General features: G+C 40.5%; 1 protein-coding gene across 18 annotated transcripts in view; it reads right to left on the bottom strand.

The window, feature by feature from the left end:
• Adam22 (ADAM metallopeptidase domain 22) overlaps positions 1-21175 on the bottom strand; it is a 259361-nt gene that overhangs the window by 65844 nt on the left and 172342 nt on the right. For all 18 annotated transcript variants that reach the window (XM_085836417.1, XM_085836408.1, XM_085836416.1 and 15 more), the window contains 9 exons: positions 20538-20601; positions 18713-18782; positions 12195-12265; positions 8970-9044; positions 6547-6618; positions 5648-5814; positions 4315-4399; positions 3135-3225; positions 2520-2571 (listed from right to left, as the gene is read on the bottom strand). In XM_085836417.1, coding sequence (XP_085692543.1) covers positions 2520-2571; positions 3135-3225; positions 4315-4399; positions 5648-5814; positions 6547-6618; positions 8970-9044; positions 12195-12265; positions 18713-18782; positions 20538-20601 — 747 coding nt within the window. The remainder of the gene's footprint in view (positions 1-2519; positions 2572-3134; positions 3226-4314; positions 4400-5647; positions 5815-6546; positions 6619-8969; positions 9045-12194; positions 12266-18712; positions 18783-20537; positions 20602-21175) is intronic.

Raw genomic sequence — 21175 nt, forward strand, 5'->3', positions numbered from 1 at the left:
CCAGCATCCTGCACACTTTATTTACAACAGGAAGCCTGGGCCCTCAGCAGTCATGCAAACCAAATCTTCCATATTTTTAACAGGGAATCTATTTTATGTTTAATGTGCACAGTTGAAGCTTACAGGTCACAGAGATTTGCCCCCTATTCTTCAGGGTAATGTATGAATTATATTCAATAATACATCCTTGGGTAAACTGGTGGCATTGATTTCAACCATGTTGCCAACATTAGCAGTGCCACTGAAAGTCAGGAAGCAAACCGGAGAGCACATTCCCATGGGATTCACAGATGATGCTGAACAGAGATCAGATTACAGAGCCATTGCAGATAGCACTTATACAAAGGGATATTCTCGTGAGTGTATCTATTTAAGGTAGGAAGAATGCCAAGGGGAAAAGCAACACATATCTTAATATATTAAGGTGAATATTTGGTTACTCTGTAATTGTAATTCTCACTATAGAGATTGTCTATACAAATTTAATATCACTAATCAAAAATAATCATATTTATTAAAAATTTTGAGACAGGGTTTCACTGTTTAGTTCTGGCTGGCCAGAAACCCACCATGTAGACCAGACTAGCCTCAAACTTATAAAAATCTAGCTGTCTCTGTCTTCCACATCCTGTGGTTGAAGGTATGTGCTACCATAGTTGCTTTAAAATGCAGGGAGCACTGTGGGAGGAGGTTCAGATGCTAAAGTGCTACACAGGCTGCTACACAGGCACCAAGACTTAAGACTGGATCTCTAGCATTCATGTAAATGCTGAGCCCAGCGGCATCCCTGTGTAGCTCCAGCAGGCGAACAACCTAGCCAGCCTACCTAATTGAGCTCCAGGTTCAATGAGAGATCCTGTCTCAAAAAAAAGGCAACGTGCAATAATGGAAGAACCCAATGGGGAACTCTGGCCCCATGTTCTCGTGCATACATGTGCATGAACACCTGCACATTCTTATGCATATATACATCACATATGGAAATTATTATGCATGGGTTAAAAATAATGACAAACCTTAGAGATGGTCAGAAATGAGATCAGAGAAGGAGGACATTCCAGAGAAAAATAATTTATTCAGGAATTCAAAAGAAGTTGGAAGCTCAAATATAATCATATTAAACAAATTTGAAGAAACAAAAAATCCCCATGCAGCAAATCAAAAAATTCTGGAAACCCACCAAAAATTATAAGAAAATAGAACAATCATGGGAAATGAGATGGGAAATGAGAATAAAGATATGGATATATAAATCATATAAACACTAAAGTAAGAGATTTGAACCTTATTCTTTTTTACTTGCTTGTTTTTTGAGACAGCTTCATGTATCTTTGGCTGCTTCCAACTTACAATATGGTAGAAGATAACCCTTAACTCCTAATCCTCCTGGAAGGTCTCTACCTTCCAGGTTCTGGGGTTCCAGGTGTAGGTACCCCACCTGACAGAATTTTATTCTTCAGACTGTTGTTACTGACAAACGTTGTAGGTAGGACACTGGTATTTAGTAAACAACAGTACATATTAAAATCATGGATTAATCTTAACAAATATAATGTTATCCAAGAAAGCAAGAGACATAAAAATACGCATTATGAAACATCTATGAATCATAAGCGTGAGAAGCAATGCTGTTTTACATATATACATATGCGAAGACTGAAACTATACAAATAAGCTATGAATAAGGACCAAAATCAAAATGCTGGCTGCCTTGCTGAGAATGAAGGGCAGTGAAGGAGAGCACAGTCCGTGTGTCTCTCACTTTTGAAAACTGTGGTGCAAGTGTGTGCAGTTTTCTCCTCTACAGCCTTTAAGGCTGCTGGAAGCAGGAGTCAGGAGCCTGGAAGATGCCTGAGCGAATGCCATCAAAATAACAACAGCACAAGAAAGTGAACCTGAGTGGTCTGGGACAAAAGGAATGCTTCTAAGAATTTATTCAGACAAAATGAAAGACAAGAATTCAAGTCTTGACAGTGTGTGAAGAAGATAGGATCACATAAAAATGAAAATCTTTCAGAGAAGTCTACATTGTGCTTCCTAACCTTTGTTCAATGACCCTGAGCTAGGAAGGCTATCACACAACCATCAACGTGGACCTGACTACAAACAGGCCACAGTTTTTGTTTCATTTTGAGCATCAATTTAACAGCTGAAATAAAAGAGATTTAAAAAGAGTGGGGGGGGTGCGGGGGCAGTTAGAGAGCAAACCTAACAGAAGAAGAGAGTGGCTTTACCTCATTAGAATTCTACCCTAGAACTAAGACTAAAAAAAATTCCTAGTGGCTTCTCATTAACTTGAAGTGGAGTGCTTGCTTGTTTTTGTTGTTGCTTTTTTTTTTTTTTTTTTTTTTTGGTTTTTCGAGACAGGGTTTCTCTTTATAGCTCTGGCTGTCCTGGAGCTTTTTTTTTTTTTTTATAAGAGGATATTTTGCAAAAAAATATTTTATATGGAGGGCCATGAGGAATAGCTCTTTCTGATTTTTTCCATGCGTCATTCACAGTAAGGGGAAAAGACTCACCCTGTGTCTCCCATTATGCACCCAGACCAGGTGTCCTCGCATTTACACTCACCTAGGAGACAAGGAAGTCACACACCTGTTACAAACTCAATGCAGCTGCACTCAAGTGGCTGTCAGGTTATCTTAACTTTGTGTCCAAAATGGTTTTCGAAACCTACTTTCTAATTGTACTTACACAATAGGTGCTTTGGCTACAATGTATAAAAACAAACCGCCTTTGTACCCCATGGGGGCCATCCATATACATTGGCCCATGCTTCACAAATGTGGTTATGTTTATCAACCACTTAAAGTAGCTACTTGGAAGACAAACAAATACCAGTGAAATCCTGAGATATTAATGGCACCCCTATAGGATCCCCAGGTTCAGGAGTTTTTAGGGGAAATTCTGCAGTACCTTCTCACTGTTAAAACTCTCTGTGTGGGGCTCTGGGAGAAGCAGAAGAGAGGACTGATTGCTTAGACAAAAGTCCTCGCAATCAGGCTGCCTGGCTTGAAAGTCCTAATTTTTACTTAACATATGTTTAATCCTGAAGACAATATCTTTTTTATGATCTATTTAACAAGCTGTCTGTCTTAAAAAATACAACTAAATCTCACATGACTAAAACTTACCACTTGCTAGTTTTCTTTTGTCGGAGATTATACCGACATTGTGGGCTAATGACTGAGCGAGGGTAACTGCCATTAAATCCGTTTTTCCAAACTGAAAACAAAACGAAAAGATGATGTAAATGAACACTGTTTCTCGTTTAAGATAGGCTAGAGAAAACGGTACAAACAATTGAAGACAAGTCATTCCTAAGCATTTTCTTTCTTTTTGCATGTGCGGTATGTTTTTGAGACAGGGCTTCTGTGTTGCTTAGGCTGGCCTCTAACTCCTGGTGCGAGCTTCAGGATCCTTGGCAGTAGGATTGCAGGCATGCACTACAGTACCCTCGACATTTTCTTTAGCAGAATCTAAGCCTCCTGTACTGGCAATGCATTGGGGATGAAGTAGTGTAGCAAACACATTCAAATGTGATTAAGTCCTAGGAGGAGGAGAATGACTCCGAGAAGCAGTCATCTCATAGCCTGGAAACTTAAATGTAATTCTGATTCCAAATTTCACTTGATAACATTCCCGAAAAAACTCAATAACTGCATAGCATTAAGCCAGACTTTTGAATAATACATAATAAAGCTATATGTGTCTGGAACTCATTTTCATCCCATGTGGGACAGAAAGCAACTTTAGCAAACAAACATAATGAGAGTCAGAAAATCAAGATGCTCTGTAGCCAATCCGATCTTTAATTTTCCAGTTTGTGGCCTTCCTGAGATTGGAGCACTTTCCTTCACAGTGTTTCTGCTAAGTTTAGTGTGTTAGGAGTAAGCCCTTCTCCATGGAAGCTCTTCTCTGCCTTTTAACTTTCCCCAAATTTGCCAAATACTGACAAAAGGAGAAAATATCCAATTGGGTTGCTAGGTGGCCCCAATGCTTCAGAGATTATTCAAATCTGGAAAATCCTCATTCAGCAATGCAAACCCTTGGGCTTTATTCTTATTTTCAATGAAGGTTAATATATAGATTCTCTCTCTGTGAACTGCTTAATCAGGAAATTATTCTATAGAGAACATGAGTATAATCATCGAGTCATATTTTGAGATCTGGACACAGAAAGGAGCCATACTGATGACTAATGAAGCAGTCGAGCATCTGGAGACTATGGCTACTAAGCAATGGTTTCTGAAATACTGGGAGAGCATGTTCAGCCATCATACCACTTTGTATTGCACAGGTGTTCACACCTACTTCATTCACGCCTCCTCCTCTCAGCAGCGAGCAAATCCCACCAATATAAGCTGCCCCGCTCCGGCTACTCTCAAATTGACTGCCCCTTTCAGAAAAGGAAATGAAAAGGCTTACTGCTCACAGTTCAGACATTCAAGCCACTCTCAGAGTTTATTTTCTAATTTGTTTTCTCAATGCATACAATATATTCCCCAGGTAAGGAAGGAATGTAAAAATTTTTTACACACATGATTTAAAAAAAAAAAGGTTTCTAAGGGTTGCTTCCCCCATGTGATCAATATATATATATAGAAATATACCTTTTAAAATCAATTGCTGATAATGATACTCTGAAAATACAAAACTCACTTTTGTAGAGTTTTAGCCCAAAATAAATACCTTAAATATAATTAATGATAAAATATCAGACATTCCTACAATGAACAGCCATCAATAAAAGTATATACTCTTCAAAAGGATCAAATTCAACATGAATAAAGGCTGAGAAAAAACTTTTCAGCTTAAAGGAGAAGATAATTAAATACACTGCGCAGCACTGTACTAGATGCTCAAAGCCACAAATGTAGCTATAAAAGGGCATTGAAACAACTAATAAAATCTGAACCCAGACTGGATTATGTAAGAATGGTCATGTGCTGTCTTTATTTTTAAGAGACTACACTGAATGCTTCAAGTATTTGGTAGTACCATCTGTCTTCAATCTATACTTCAAAAGGAAATGAGGAAAATGCAAGTCTTGAATCTGGGTAAAGCACAAAGGCAATTTCCTTATCAAATTCTGGCAACTTACCTCTAAATTTCAAATGAGATAACAATTAAAGATAACAACCAAAGTGAATCTTTCACATCTAATCATAATTGTCCTCAATAATTTTGATTTTAGATAAGGTCTTAAAATCTTACAGAATATGTTTTGCTGTTATGTCAATATGTTAAATACTAAAAGAAAGAACACAAGAGTGAGAAAAAGTAGACAATAAATTCCAGAGACATAGCTCTTACCTCAGAACCCACACCAGAGAGAAGAGTGACATTTAAAATATTCCAATCTTAACAAATGTAATGATTGTAAACCTTGGTCTGCATGTGACCGTACATTTACTCTGTAAATGCGCTGATTAAGCACTGGGAAACTAATGAAATAGATCATGCAATCGAAACTCAAATTACTTACATATTATGAAATTTTCAAACAATATACATTTCAAAATATCTTCCAAATACACGGCTACATTACATCACAGTTGCATTGTGGTAGAAAGATACATTTTATTCAGGCGTAAGCACTTAATATGGGGTCAGAAGGAGTAAACATATTTAGAAAATTACATACGAGAAAAGATGAACTGCATCAGCCTTCTCCTTGATAAAATCCCTCCTGTATTTCATGAACTCACGTAGGGTAATCAGTGGGTTTTCAGATATGGCAAACTTGTTGTCAGCAGCCCAGGTTTCCATGGCAACCAATACAATCCTAGTTTTGAGTTGGTCTTTATAGATCTAGATTAACGAGATGAAAGCATCGGCTACACATGGTAAAATCAGTTTTTGAAGGACTACAAAGCTCCTTTCATGGAAATAACTTTGTTTTAACTAAAGACACATTAGTGCTCTCAAAAGAGATCATTAGTTTTGCAATTTGAATGTACTTCCCTTAAAGAACAGTGAATCAAATTATGTACCAAGGAAAACCCAATGAACAAAGCACATTCTAGACATAAAAGTGGTTTTCTTTTAACAAATATTTGTGCTCAATTCAAGGCTTTCCCCCAGTCCATCTTTTGGCACCCTAGATAAATAATTTGTGGAACCTTAAGTTTCTCTAACAAAAAACATAACAATAAAGATTCTATCAGGAAATGACTAGAACGCAACCTGGGTGGTGTTGAGAAAAACGCAGACAGGGGAATTATTTTGGGGGCAGCTTGGTCACAGTGCTGGGCATCTCTGAAAAGGTTTAGATCTTTCACTGTCTCTGTACTGATTTCCAGATGTACACTGTATCTTTGCTAAACCTCTGTCCTGTGCAGTATGAAACACACAAGAAAAAACTGCAAGCACCTTTGGCCAGACCACTTTCCCAGACAGATGAAAGTCAGCAGAGTCCCTGGCAAGGTCACCCAGGTTTCTGGGGTCATCCTGGCTAAAGTGTAACTCAAGAAATTCAAATGTTAGCACCTTATTACCCACCTACTAGCAACAGGGGTGATACTGAATGGGACTGGTACTCACCACATCTGCCATGTTCACCACAGACTTCGCATAGGTATTAGTATAGACAACAGAAAGCCGGTGCTTTTTAAACTGAAAGCAACAAACAACAGTGAAGGATATTCAAAGTCACCAAGAAATAATCATCTTAAGAAAGATTAGGAAATACAAGAAACATTCTTAAGGATTTCTTACAAAAACCTCAGGGGAGAGCCTTGTTCCTCTTCTGCCCTGAAGCTGAAAGCTATGTACTGCAAATAAAGATGACATCATCTCATATGTGAGATAAAGTTCAAAATGTTCTACATCGAGGGGCTGGAATGTAGCATATGCTATGTATGCTTGGTGCACATGAGGCTCTGGGTTCAATCGCTACCACACAATTCCCCATATTAAAAATCTGCCCACTCCAGCCATTTTATAGGTTTATTTAAGAGGGGTGTCCTTTTGAAAGCTGTTATGATCTATAAGACATGCAAAGTGAGACAATAAATGAAAATATGGCTACATGTGAAAGCCTTTACAAGTTCTACACAGTTGTGGAGGATGAAGAGACCCTGAGGTACAACTCACAAGGAGATGGCTCAGAGTAAATGTGGGACACATATTTGGTTTGCTTGGCCTCTGTGGTATTCTATGTCATGGTTTATCATATAAAACTGAATTTCAATCTTTTTAAAGTGGCACCTTCACATGGCAAGCACTGAGGACCAGTGGTAGATAAGGCAGGCCCTTGTACTCCTACAAATTCTCATCTGTGCTCCTGGAAACATCCCTGGTGAAATACACTGTTTCAAACAAATAAAACAACAACAACACACACACACATACATACACACATGCATATACATACACACACACGCACACACACACGCACACACACACACTGAGGAAAAAGGGGGATGAGCAGGACAAGGAGAGAAAGAACCAACCTGAGCACCTAATTTAGGGCACAGAATCCAAGCTTAAACACAAGGTTCAGGTATTAGAGAAATCCCAGGTGGAAGGCCCTTTCCTTGCCACTTGGGAAAAGGAAATCTGAGAGGCCAAGTGTGCTATCATGTTCTCTCTCTCTCTCTCTCTCTCTCTCTCTCTCTCTCTGTCTCTGTCTCTGTCTCTGTCTTGCTCGCTAGCTCTCGCTCTCCCTCTCTGATATATTTTCTTTATTTACATTTTAAATGTTATACTCTTTCCTAATTTCCCCTCTGAAAACCTCCTACCCTACCCCCGCCCCCCTGCTCACCAATCCACCCACTCTCATTCCTGGTCCTGGCATTTCCCTACACTGGGGCATTGAGCCTTCACAGGACCAAGGGCCTCTCCTTACACTGATGACCGACTAGGTCACTCTCTGCTACATATGCAGCTAGAGCCAACAGTTCCACCATATGTATTCTTTGGTTGGTGGTTTAGTCCTACGGAGCTCTGGGGGTACTGGTTAGTTCATATTGTTGTTTCTTCTACAGGACTGCAAACCCCTTCAGCTCTTTGGGTCCTTTCTCTAGCTCCTTCATTGGGGACTCTGTGCTCTGTCCAATGGATGGCTATGAGCATCCATTTCAGTATTCGTCGGGCACTGGCAGAACTTCTCAGGAGTCTCTATCAAGCTCCTGTCAGCAAGCTCTTGTTGGCACCCACAATAGTGTCTGGGTATGGTGGTTAAGACTCTCACAGTAAAGAGGGAAGATAATGGGGGCGGGGGAGGCATAAGGAGGTGAATATGATCAAAGTACATTACAGATACATATAAACATGTCATAACAAGATCACTTTATATATGGCTAACATATAAAAATATCTTTTAAAAGTATTTTTGAACCCTCATAAAAATTGCTAGTTAGGTCCACCTAAGCATGTTTTCTATTATAAGCTGCTCCTAGTCAAAAAATCTACTTCGTTGGGACTGTTTCCTCTTCCCAAAACTCCCCTCCTCACTGTATAAGAACTTGCTGTATATAGTATACCTCACACATACAATGTGTTAGCACAAATGGGCTGTTGCCAATACTTGCAGCCTGTTTGTCTTAAATTCTAATGAAACTTTCCTCCAGCTTCCAAAAGTGTGTGTGTGTGAATCTGTGTATTTGTATGTGGGTATATATGTGAGTGAGTGTCTGTGTAACTGTGTAAGTGTGTGAGTGTCTGTATATGTATGTGAGTATGTATGTGTGTATGTTTTTATGTGTATGTATCTGTGTGTATGTTTATATGTGTATGTATCTTTGTGTGTAAGTATGTGTTTGTATATGTGTGTATGTGTGTATGTTTATGAATACGTATATATATATATGTGTGTGTGTGTGTATGTATGTGTGAGCACGCATATGTTTGTGAGCATGTGTATCTATTTACACAAATGACTTTTCCTGTTTTTTCTAAACATAGTTTTTACACCACACCCAGGAGCAGGCGAAGACAGAAAGAAATGAGGAGGCAGGTCATACCATGAGATGATCATTCACGATCATCAGTTCGATGTATTTGGTTTCCTCCTCTACATTCCGAGGAAATCGAAGAAGCTGTAACACAGTGGACAAAAAGACCAAGTCTTTAAACTTCACTGCACAAACTGAGAAAAGCATGGGAGAAGTCAGCGATGCAAAAGTTCCCTCTCTCCTTCAGCATTAAGTTCCCTTCGCATTAATTTCCTGAGGTTTTGAGTAGATATATGGATTAAGAAAAATCCACGAAGAATGAAAAAACAAGGATAACATTGTCTTCTCACCTGGATTTTCTTCTTCCATGGGAGTACAGCAAATAACCAGGGTTTTCCCAGAACACTCACACAAACACAATTGAATGTATGCTTCATATGCCTATGTCTTTCACGCTTGTCTTCATCGAAGCATTTTAATCTAACAATGGCACAGAAACATGATACTGGCAGAGCCTTCTTAGTTCAATTCCAACGGTGTTTCTGACAGTGATGAAGCTGAGACTTTTCCTGAGGAGTCTCCTCTAGGGGGGTTCATACGATTCCCCCAAGCTGCAGAGGTGTGGTCAGCATATTGCTGACACTCCCAAGTAGTCTTTAGCTGCTGTATCTCTCTGCTCAACAAATTCTCTGTACTTTTGAAACCACAAGTAATCAATATCACAGGCAAAAGCTATCAGGGCAGCCATCCCTGCTGTCCACCTATCACACAGTCATTAACAGGATCTGTGAAACTGACTTTTCTTTTATGTCATGGTTCAATAGCCTCCCCCCACCCCTAAATCTTATTCACTTGCCTAAAGACTATTTCTGTGATGAGGGCACAGCATCAAACCAAACCAGAATCAATACAAGAATAAGTGGTGTATTTTTAACGAACTAAAAATATACTGCTTCATAGATTTTTGTCTCTTCCTAAATGTATTCTCTAGTCTTTAAAAAAAGAAAAACTCTTACAACACCAGTTTCAAAGAATGATGGACTATATTTTTGTATTTAAAAACGAAACAGGAACCTTAAATTACACTCGATGACAGCATTCTTTAAAGGATAAAAAAAAAGTACTAGTAGGGCAAGATCTTTCTCATTCCCCATGGGCTTACTAGTAAATCTATCAGGCTTTCCAGTGAGTCCCAACATTTTTCTCAATGCCTTGGACTTTCCTTCTTTTATTTTTTTAATTTTTTTATTAGATATTTTCTTTATTTACATTTCAGATGCTATCCTGAAAGTTCCCTATGCCCTCCCCCGCTGCCCTGCTTCCCCTACCCACCCACTCCCACTTCTTGGCCCTGGCATTCCCTTGTACTGGGGCATATAAAGATTGCAAGACCAAGGGGCCTCTCTTCCCAATGATGGCCTACTAGGTCATCTTCTGCTACATATGTAGCTAGAGACAAGAGCTCTGGGGGTACTGGTTAGTTCATACTGTTGTTCTACCTATAGGGTTGCAGACTCCTTCAGCTCCTAGGGTACTTCCTCTAGCTCCTCCACTAGGGGCCCTGTGTTCCATCCAATAGCTGACTGTGAGCATCCACTTCTGTGTTTGCCAGGCACTTTCATTTGAACCACACAGTATCACACAAATTCAGTTACATGGGTCCCTAAAGACCGTTCTTAACAAAGGACAAGATTTTGTGATGCGTATAAGAACTTCATGGCACATGCTAGGAGGATCTTTCTCCAACTCTGTCTACTCAGAATGCATAATAATAAGCAACTTTGTAAATTAAATCTTCATGGAAGTTATTTTTACCTTCACTTAACTCATGACATCCGTGTGTCTGTATCTAAAGAGCTTGTGGAACACACAGGCTTCTGAGGGTGTGGTTCAGAGAGTATATGCAGCGAGAGATATCTCTAAGACTGGATTTTATAAATCAGAATCCCAGCTCCTTCTTATGCTGTATGCATTCTGTCCTCCTCAATACATACAGATCACAATAGTACCTTCTTAAGAAGGATATCATGAGGAGCAAATGTGTTAATATTCTGTCAGATTCTCCAATTAAACAGTTAAAATTCTTATAAAATGGTCAAGTACATGCTAAGTTTTTAACAAAAATTAACAACTATAATTCACATAAAAGTCTGTCTGAAAATACATTTCATTTTACCAGGCACAAACATGTATGCCTGTGATTCCAGCACTAGGGAGTCTAGGGCAGAATGAATGGTGTGCATCTGAAGCCACCTGAGGCTACAGAGTGAGACCCCAACAAAAACAAAAGGAAACATAAAAGTACCTGTTTTATGTAAAGGCCAAGGCAGCAGGGGCCTTCATGTCAGTTACTGGGGAGGCTGAGGCAGAAGGACCATGAGTTCTACAGCTGCATATAGAGCAAGTGCAAGTCTATACTGTTCATGTCAGTTACTGGGGAGGCTGAGGCAGAAGGACCATAAGTTCTACAGCTGCATACAGAGCAAGTGCAAGTCTATACTGGACAACTTAAAGCCAACTCTAGCCCAGTGGCAGAACACTTGCTTGTTGTGTGAGCATTGCTAGGTTCAATTCTGGTAGAGCAGATAGATGTTGACAAGTGCATGAGGAACAAGCACATTCACAATGAGTATTACCCTGTCCTCTGTATGAAGTAAGTTCTTCACACATCCTTCAACAATCCTTTAATGCCATCTGTTTCCTTCCTCAGGGGTTCCCTATGCCACAGGCACACATTCACTCCCCCAGCCCATCAACATTATTACTTTGGGTTGACTCTGACAGCCAGATATTTATTCCAAGCCATTTGTCAACAAGCCATCTTCAGAGGTGAGAGCCAGGAGGAACAACAGTAGCTACTCCTGTGGTTTAAGGTTCCTTAAGGACAGTTGCTTTTATTGCAATGCCAGTTGAACAGTGCTAAAGCTATGTCCTCATTTATATACTAAAGCCCAAGGCAGCCAGAGTGAGAAAAGTATATCTTGTGGCTTCAAAACCTGTCAGGAATTGCAAAGAAGAGCCTGTGACATGGTTCATATCAGAGCATGGGAAAAGACCTTGCTTCAAGCAGAGCCATCACAATCCACAGAAAGGGGGAATCCACAATCCTCCATCTTCTAGCCACGTCATGTAAAATGATGCACCCCATTGATGCTTGCATGCATCTGTCACCGGTCCTGTTTCCCCACCTTCACAAATGGCTGCACTAATTCTTACCCCAACAGACACTGAATGTAGACGATCGCCAGTTGCCAAGCAGTGGAAATATCATGGTGTGCACCTGCAAACACATACCTGTCTTTTCCTCCTCTTTAGTCTTGGCTTCAAAATAAACTGAGGGGGAGTAATGTTTACGCGTTGAAATTCTACAAGGAAATGAAAACAAACAGTGCTTTTTCCAGACTTCTTTAATAGCAGGCAAATGTCACTAGTTCTTCTTTATACTTAGTATAAAGTATATTAAGTAACCCTGTTAGGTTAGTCATAAATAAGTATCTAGTGGGTAAATACAACACACAAAAGTTCAAACACACCTGTCCTGATCAATAACAGTTTGTATAGCCATACTATAAATAGCAACACACTATTTGTTTACAACTTGCTAAATAGACGACAACCTGACTGTCTTGTCCATCACTAACCTACTGACCTTCTCTAGAGGCTGCAAAATGAAGAGGAGAATTGGAAGCAAACACAGCACACTCTTAATTAATGGAGGACACCAAAATGTTGACTCAGTTGTGCCCAACTCATAAGCCGTCTTCTCAGCCCATGTCAAACTTTATCTAAGGCCTTGCTGGCTCTTGCAGGGCAATGGGACAGTCTGAGGCCCTCTAACTTGCCGGTTAGAGTCACACACAAACTATTCAAGCATACAGATTCGTCTCTGGATTCTAGGTTAGATGTGAGGAAGGACTTTCTATGAAGTGATGTAAACAGATGCAACTAAAAAAAAAAAATCATCCTGAGTGAGGTAACCCAGACCCAGAAAGACACATGTGGTATGGACTGCCTTGGAAGTGGACATTAGCTGTTGTGTGGTTGCTCCCACACAGGAGTATACAAGTGTGCGGAATTGCAGGCTGGTCTCCAGTCAAGCTGAGGTCTGGACCCCGATGGTCATAATTCACCTACATGACACGGTAGGCGTTCCCTCATGCTCCTGGAACTCCTGCTCCTGCCTAAGGTACCACCTCCCACAGCCCCCACAAGAGAAGCATGGTCAGTAGTCATGTAAGCAATGGCCCAAGCTTCTGACCTTCAGGCTAGACTCCTCCCCAGTTACCTAGCAACAGTGAAGATCATAAAAGGGGTGCTCAGCCCCCACCTTGCTCTCTTACTCCTTTGTCCTCTTACCTCTCATTTCTCTCACTTCTCTCTCCTCTTCCTTTTCTCTTTGTCTTCTCTCCTCTCTCTTTCTTTCTCTTTCTCTCTAGCCTTTCCTCCCCCCTCTCTCTTTCTACTTTTTCTCTTTCCCCCTGCATTTCTATAATAAAGCTCTTAAACCATAGAGATTTTCTGCTCCTTCTAGATCTGCTGTGTCACTCTCGCCTGTGTTGGGAACTCCTTCCCTCATTCCTTTCTCCTGCAACCATGGGGCTTTAGCAAGGTAGCTGGGGGGGGGGGGGGGGCTGCCCCTTTCTCCACCAACTACCACGTGGGTCAGGCATGCTCACCAGGGGCCAAGTGGAAAAGCACCTGGCAGTCTCCCCACATCAGCCTGCCCAGAGTACAGGAACTCTGGCCGGATGAGGCATATTTTTCCTCCCCACTTTTCCCCGGGGGCCCCCAGGGCTCCCATTATTTTGTTCCCAACTTATGAGTAGTACAAATTTAACTTGGTGGATTATTACTTTTTAAAAAATAACTTTTTTAAATAATAAGAGTGAGGAGGTAGGGGTTGATCTGAGAGGAGTCAGGGGGAGGACTGGGGGATGAACGTGATCAAAATATATTATACGCATTATGAAATTCTCAATGTATAAAAGCAATCTTAGGTACATTAATACCAGGTAAGTAGCTTCAGGACACTAAATGCGCCTGTAAAGTGGAGTCAGAGTATGTAATGATGAAAGGATCAGTTCACCAAAAAGACGGAACACTTCTGCCAATCACTGACGAACAAGCTCAGATGTGAACCCCTGGTATTAGGGCCTTCAAAGGAAGTTAAACTGCAGCTGACAGTTGCAACAATCATTGGTGGCCATGCCTCTAAGCCACATTCAGGCACTCGACTCTCAGAAATTGTGAAATAATAAATGCTTATCCACAACAACTTCTATACTAAAAATGGCTAACACAAACAGAAATTGTAAATGTCTTTAAATCTGGGGGGGGGCGGGTTCTTACACAAGTCCCTCTTTATTTGTAACCTCCCCTGCCTTCCCACAAAAGGCCAGGGAGGCTGGGGGACACTCATCCACTGGTCTCTTTTCCTTCTCAATGACTACTAAGGGCCCAGTTGCAGGAATGTCCTCCAGAGCAGCAGAGGTGGGACTGGGGTGGAAAGCAAGTCTTAACTACATAGCATGAGAAAGGCTGAGCTACATGGGACACTGAAATGAACAAAAACAAATATGAAAGCCCTGGAGAAAAAGGAGTGAATTTTTTTTGTGTTTTAATTTATTTGTAATTTATTTAGTTATTTACATTCCAAATGCTGCCTCCCCCAGATCCCTCCCCCTTCCTGCTCCCCTTTTCCTGTGAGAGGGCTGGGACCTCCTTTGGTACCCCACCCCCACACTGGTCCTGTAGGAATTGGTACATCCTCTCCCATTGAGGCCAAATATGGCAGCCTTCTGCTACATATGTGCCAGAGGTCTCTGTCTAGTCTGTGTATGCTCTTTGGTTGGTGGCTGAGTTTCTGAGAGTTCCCTCAGATGAGATTAGTTGATTTCATATAATTCTGTTGGTCTTCCTGTGATGTTGCCATTCCCTTCAGAGCCTTCAGTCCTCCCCCCAACTCTTCCATAAGGGTGCCCAACCTATGACCAGTGTTTGGCTGTGGGTATGTGGATCTGCCTCAGTCAGCTGCTGGGTAGCATCTTTCAGAGGACAGTTATGCTAGGCTCTTGCCTTAGGTGTAACTATTTATTCTAATCTTTTATAATTCAGTATATGGGGATGGGGCTGAGAATTAGTTTTGTTTTGTTGTATTTGAAGCTAGAGATTAAACCAGGGCCTCATGCAAAACAAAAACGACGAACCCTAACTATATGAGGAAGCATGTTATGCTATTCCCATGGACTGGAAGACTTATTGCTGACATGTTTATGCACAGTTAATATAAATATTTAATATAATCTAGTAAGAAGATAAGAGGAATTATAGAAACTGAAAAGTGAGTTCCAAAACCTTTATGAAAATGCGGAGGACCTAGAAAAGCTGAATTAATCTGAAAAGGGTCAAAACTGGTGGAAATATCACAGCTGATTTCAAAATACAGAATAAGGCCACAGAAAACCAAATTAAAAAATAGATACATGATAGACAGATAGACAGACAGAGAGACAGACAGACAATGGGTAGCTAAATGAACAGCGTCAAAGGAATACTTTATGACAATCCAAAAATTTCAGTGTTCATATATCTGACAAAGGCCTTTTATTCAGCCTACATAATCATGTTGTTTTATTTTTTGGCTGAGGTCAAATACAGAATAGGTAAATCCTTCTACAGTGCAACAACTGAAAGAGAAAAATACCACTATGCATTTGTATAGGGTATATGCATACCCTATGCATCACCAGTCAAAATCCTTGCAAATGCAAGCTCAATGCACAGCATCATTTCACCAGAATGACTGACAAACATGCACACTGCAGAAATTCCTCAGTATCTGGGACTTCAAGTCTTGGAGCACTTCCTCCTGCCACACGGCGCTGATGTGAGCATAGAATGACATGACTACTCTGAAGAAAGAACTCAACAACTTCTCATGACACAAAGGTTTTCAAGGTGGAATCCTTAGGTTAATAAAATTGGCAACTCTGGGGAACATGCTGGAAATGAAGTCTCAAAACTCACCTAGAATGTCCTAAATTCAAGGCTCTGAGGTGAGGCCAGGAATGTGTGGCTACCAGTAGATACAGGCTGAAGTTTGGTGACACTGAGCCCAAGCTACACATAACCCTTCCCAGGACACACTTGGTTATTTACTAGAAGAAATAAAAACACGCTTCTACAAAAATAGAAATAAAAGGGGAGGGCAAACCGGGGGTGAAAGAAAGAGAGAAAACATATACAAAAATGTTCACGGTGGCTTATTAATAATAGCCTCAAACTGGAAAAAACTAAGCATACATCAGCATAATTAATAAGAATTTACTGTATTCATAACAGAATAAATTAAATAATAAAATCAACAAACTATTGCTACTTTTGATAACATAAACCTCACAGGCATAACTATAACATGTAGCTCCCTATGTTTGAAGTCCTACTAAAGGCAAGACTAGTCAATAGGAAAAGTAAGCAGAAAAGAAATCACAGAGGTAGGAGCCAAGCTGGGGAAACCACACATGGAAGTGGCTCAGTAATAAAAACCTTGGATCCCAATAGGGATACATAGGGACAGGGATACATTCAATAGGGCACACATAGAGCCCAGCCGGTCACACATGGACGGGGCTCATGTCTTATGCACATCAGTTTCTATGGTGTCAACTTGTTCACTGAAAACAAGACTCTTTTTTTCTCCAAAATTTGTTCTAAGGAACATTTGTCCTGAGAGACATGTCACAGAAAATAAAAGGAACTATAGTCAAACGAATTGGAAAATACCTAATTACATTATTTTTATCTCTAAGAAATAGACAACAACAGGCAAGATGAAGGTGGTGCTGGTGCCACAACACTGTTCAATTATATTCAACCTAAAATTTAAAAAAACCAAACAAGCCACATGACCATTTCTTGTTTTCTTCTAGTTTGTCACAGTAAATTATTAGCAATCTTGAAAGACAATTCCATTCTTAAAATTGGCAGAGGCAACCTCTGCTTAGGAAGCTAGAAATGGGCTGAGCATAGAAGTTTCCAGCCTCAAACCTAGCACTGAGGAGGCTGGGCCAGAAGGGTCATGGCAAGTCTGACGGCAAGGGGGGCTACAGAGTTGGATCAGAAATAAAAGAAAAGAAAGAAGAAAAGAAAGAGTGCTAAGTCACTTCCACAGTCATCCGTGAAAAAGAACAAAGTTAAATAAGACAAATAACAAACAAACAAACTAAACCAAAGCAAAACCTTGTAAGGTTACAGTGTAGCACTCCTATACTGAAGTCTTTGGTGGGGAATCTTTATTATTTTAAATATTAATCAAAACTGATTGCTTCCAGGAAGATCTATTACTCTGTAGTTTTATTTCAACACAGCCATTCAAGATTTATTTTGTTCCTATAAGTGGCATTATAAAGTTCATGAAGTTGTAGAAAGCACAGTATGAGTCTTATAAAGTAGGAATGTCTGTGTGTTTGCCGTCAGACTTTTGCTAAGTAGTGGATTCTTTTCCAAATTGCATTATTTTGGATGCACGCCACAGCTGGGACACACACGTGCCACACCTCACGTGGAGGTCAGAGGACAACATAGAGTCAGTTCTCTGCAGTTGCCATGTGGGTTCTGGGGACAGAAGTCAGATCACTGGGCTTGTATGGTAAATGCCACTACCCACTGAGCAATCTCACTGGCCTCCAAAATAGTGAATTCCACCAAATGGGACTTTCTATCCCTTTGCCAAAGTAGAAAGTGTTTGCTCCTCTCTAGGGGAACTGTAGGAGGCCAATGAGTTACAACCTCATTCTAGAGAGAAAGGAACATGAGAATCTAACATTCACTTCATTTTTCTTTTTTTTTTTTAATTTTTAATATTTTTATTACATATTTTCCTCAATTACATTTCCAATGCTATCCCAAAAGTCCCCCATACCGCCCCCCATCACTTCATTTTTCTAACAAGATGATATAAGCTAATAACTTTTTTTTTTTTTTTTCTAACAGTAGCTTTAGATTTGTTCTTAGGCTGGCCACCTTTTCATGGTTTCCTGTGACCTTCTCATAGCAATCTTTCCAAGTATCACAATCCTTGTCCTTTAAGAGCTAGCTAGCTGTGGGACCCTGGAAAACCAGACATGATGAACCTCTATTTCTTTATCTACAAAGGCAAAACCAACCAACCAACTAACCAAAGAAATGAGTTATACTACCATACAAAGCTATTGAAAAAACTAAATTAATCAAAAGGACCAAAAGACAGATTATGTCCCTCCCATAATCAAAATTCCACAAACATGGGGTTCTAGCACCAAGGGCAGCTCTGCTTGTCACATGACATGCGGATAGACCTCTCTAATCAACATTTATAGAGATTAAAGAGGTTAAACAAAAATGAGAGGAAACTATGTGCCAATTTCACAAGTAGCACACAAAAATATAAAATGTTAAACTATAGCACCTTTTGTTTTTAAGCTAGAGAAACAGCACATGGGGAGATGATTCATGCCTGTGTTCACAAAACCATCACTTCACCACCAGGGGGATTTCCACATTGGTTACCATCTTTACAAACATCTCTTCTAGTGCCTTACATTGGGTCTTAATTTCTTAATTGTCCCTTCTGTGTGCTTAAGCCATATCTTTCTGAACTTCTCAGTTGTAAATAGCTAGTTTGTATTTTATTCTTTCCCTTCATTACTACTTGACAGCCCCTCTAACATGTCATGAGCAACTGTCATTTATTGTCTAGCATATATTTTGGTTCTAAAGTAGTAACTGAATTACTGGGTTGCCGTTTTTAAAAATTCCCAATATGAATACCGTACCGGACGGAAGGTCATCCAAGGGAAATTCAAACTGTCTGGATTTGTACACGGAGTGACAATGAGACGCCTCCTAAAAGAGCACACAGGGCAGAGATTAAGCACATGGGAAGCAAGGATCCTCAGATTCAGGCAATCATAGATGGAGAAGCTTGGACCTAAGAGAACTGTAGCTTGACTCCAAGCTCTCCAGGTTTGTGAGAGCCCACGAGCCCTGACTGCATGAGCCCCCATAATGAGTGCATTCCTCTAGCAATACAACCACCAATTACAACCACAGCACCTCCCAGACAGAGGAGCCCAAGAGGCAATCATGGAAAATAAATGAATGGACCTATTTCCCCAAGGGGATGTGAGGCACCTAGGAAAGTGGGTTGATGACTGGCTTCTTTCCCAGATCCCTGACCCAACTTTGAAAGCCACATAGCTCAGTAGGCAGTGAGTGCAGAGCTACCAATCTTCCTGGGAACTGTGAGCAAGATGCTAGATACAAGCGATGCCCAGAATCCTGACATAGATAGTTCTAGAAAGCAAGCGAATAATGCAATACTTTTCCTTCTAAGACAAATTATTAAACAGTCAAATAATTTCATGTGGCTGCATCTAAGTGCTAAAAAATTAGGATGTCATAGTATGTAAGGTATGTAATGACCTCTAAAATGTCAGTGTCATGCACAGTGATAGGCCTGTCCTAGTAGGTACACCGGTCAGATGGTTTCCCCAACAGGGTTGTTTAACAGGTAGCAAAATACTGTGTATTCCAGGAAATTACCTCCTCTGTAAATGTTTGGCCAACATTTCATGAAATGAGGAACTTCATTTGTATATGCAAAGGAAGGATTAAAGACTACATTGTTTCCCTATAGTCTATCATATCTGATCTTGGCCAAAGACCAACAAAGCTACTATAGTCTAAATGTGAACTCAATCCTTTCCTAATTTGTACCAAATAAATGTATCAACTCCTAGATGAAGATAATTAAGAAGTCCTGGGTTTCTGTAAACTTCACTGGCATTGAGCTTTGAAAGCAACACGCCATGTAGAAAAGTGTGGGATCTAGAAAAGAAAGAGGTGAAAAATCACACATCTGTGGCTCTTGTCTGTTATGGATTGAATGTACATATCACATCCCAGACTCATAGCAACAGATTGATGTTGATGTTGATGGCTGTTAGGTCCTGTCATTGTACCTGCAGAGAGGGCCTATAAGAAAACAGTAAATGTTAAATTCAGCTAGGAGGTACCCAAGTCCAATATTGCTTATGTCCTCACATGGTGAGTAAGAGATAATTAGAAATCTTTCTCTTGCAAGTAAAAGTACATCAGGATGGGAAATGCCTGCCACCCAAGGAGAGAGCCCGCAGGAGGCCAACTCTACTGGCATCTTGATGTGGAATGTCACAGCCTACAGAACAGGGAGAGAAAATACTTTCTGTTGGATAAGCCACATACACAGTCTATGATCTTTAGTGTAACTGTCTAAAGTAAGGCACATGCCACACAGCAGAGAGAAGTGAGGCTTCAGAACTCACTTCAGGGAAAGGAGTTCCCGCATAAGAAAATCAGGGCAAGAAAACAAAAAGGAAAAAGTGCTGGCTTAATTTGTTTCAGTGTCTCTGTCTCTGTCTCACTGTCTGTCTTTGTCTCTGTCTCTCTCTCTCATTCTGTGTGTGTGTGTGTCTGTGTGTGTGTGTGTGTGTGTGTGTGAGCGTGCGTGCAATCCTGTCCCTAACAATATAAAAATAGAAAGAGGGTAGAAAGAGGAGAAAAGGCAAATAAAGGTCTCTGCACCAATACCAACATTTGCACTGCAAAGGGAGCACTTACTTGAGACTTCTCATTTTCTTCTGGCTCAATGAGATATGTGTGGTTTCCATCATAGAACATCCCACTGCCAAGTACAAGAAAATAATTAGACATAGCTCTCAAGTCTCATCTAGAGCAAGATCATTTTAGGGTCAGCAGCACATGAAGAGTTCCAGTCCATGTCTGTTTCTCAGACCTATCCATCATCACCAGCTATGTGGCACATCACACAGACATACAGCACACACACACACACACGCACACACTTCTGCAAAGCAATGTCTCCCCACAGGCAGACAATCCCATCCCAACCTCCATGCCCTTCTGTGTTTTCTAGACATTTTCCATTGTTCTTCTAATACGGAATCCTGAGACTTAATATACAAAAGTGACCCTAGAATATCTGTAAAACTGTGGACCTCACAGAACCCTCTTCCAATTTCTAGGCTGGGGCTCTGGAAGCCATATTTAAAACAAATCCCATGACTGAGTGCAGGCATATTCCTTTAATCCTAGGTCACTCTATTTGTTCTGCCTCAGACATTAAAGCAAGTCTCAGCTGCTGGGTGTGGTAACTAAGCTTGCAATCTCAAGTATGTAAAGGTGGCAGCAAGAAGATCAGAGGTTCCAAGCAGACCTGGGCAAATTCATGAGCTTCC

This window comes from Mus caroli, unplaced genomic scaffold, assembly GCF_978045245.1.
Source record: "Mus caroli unplaced genomic scaffold, Mus_caroli_1 scaffold_4, whole genome shotgun sequence".
Classification (NCBI taxonomy): Eukaryota; Metazoa; Chordata; class Mammalia; order Rodentia; family Muridae; genus Mus; species Mus caroli.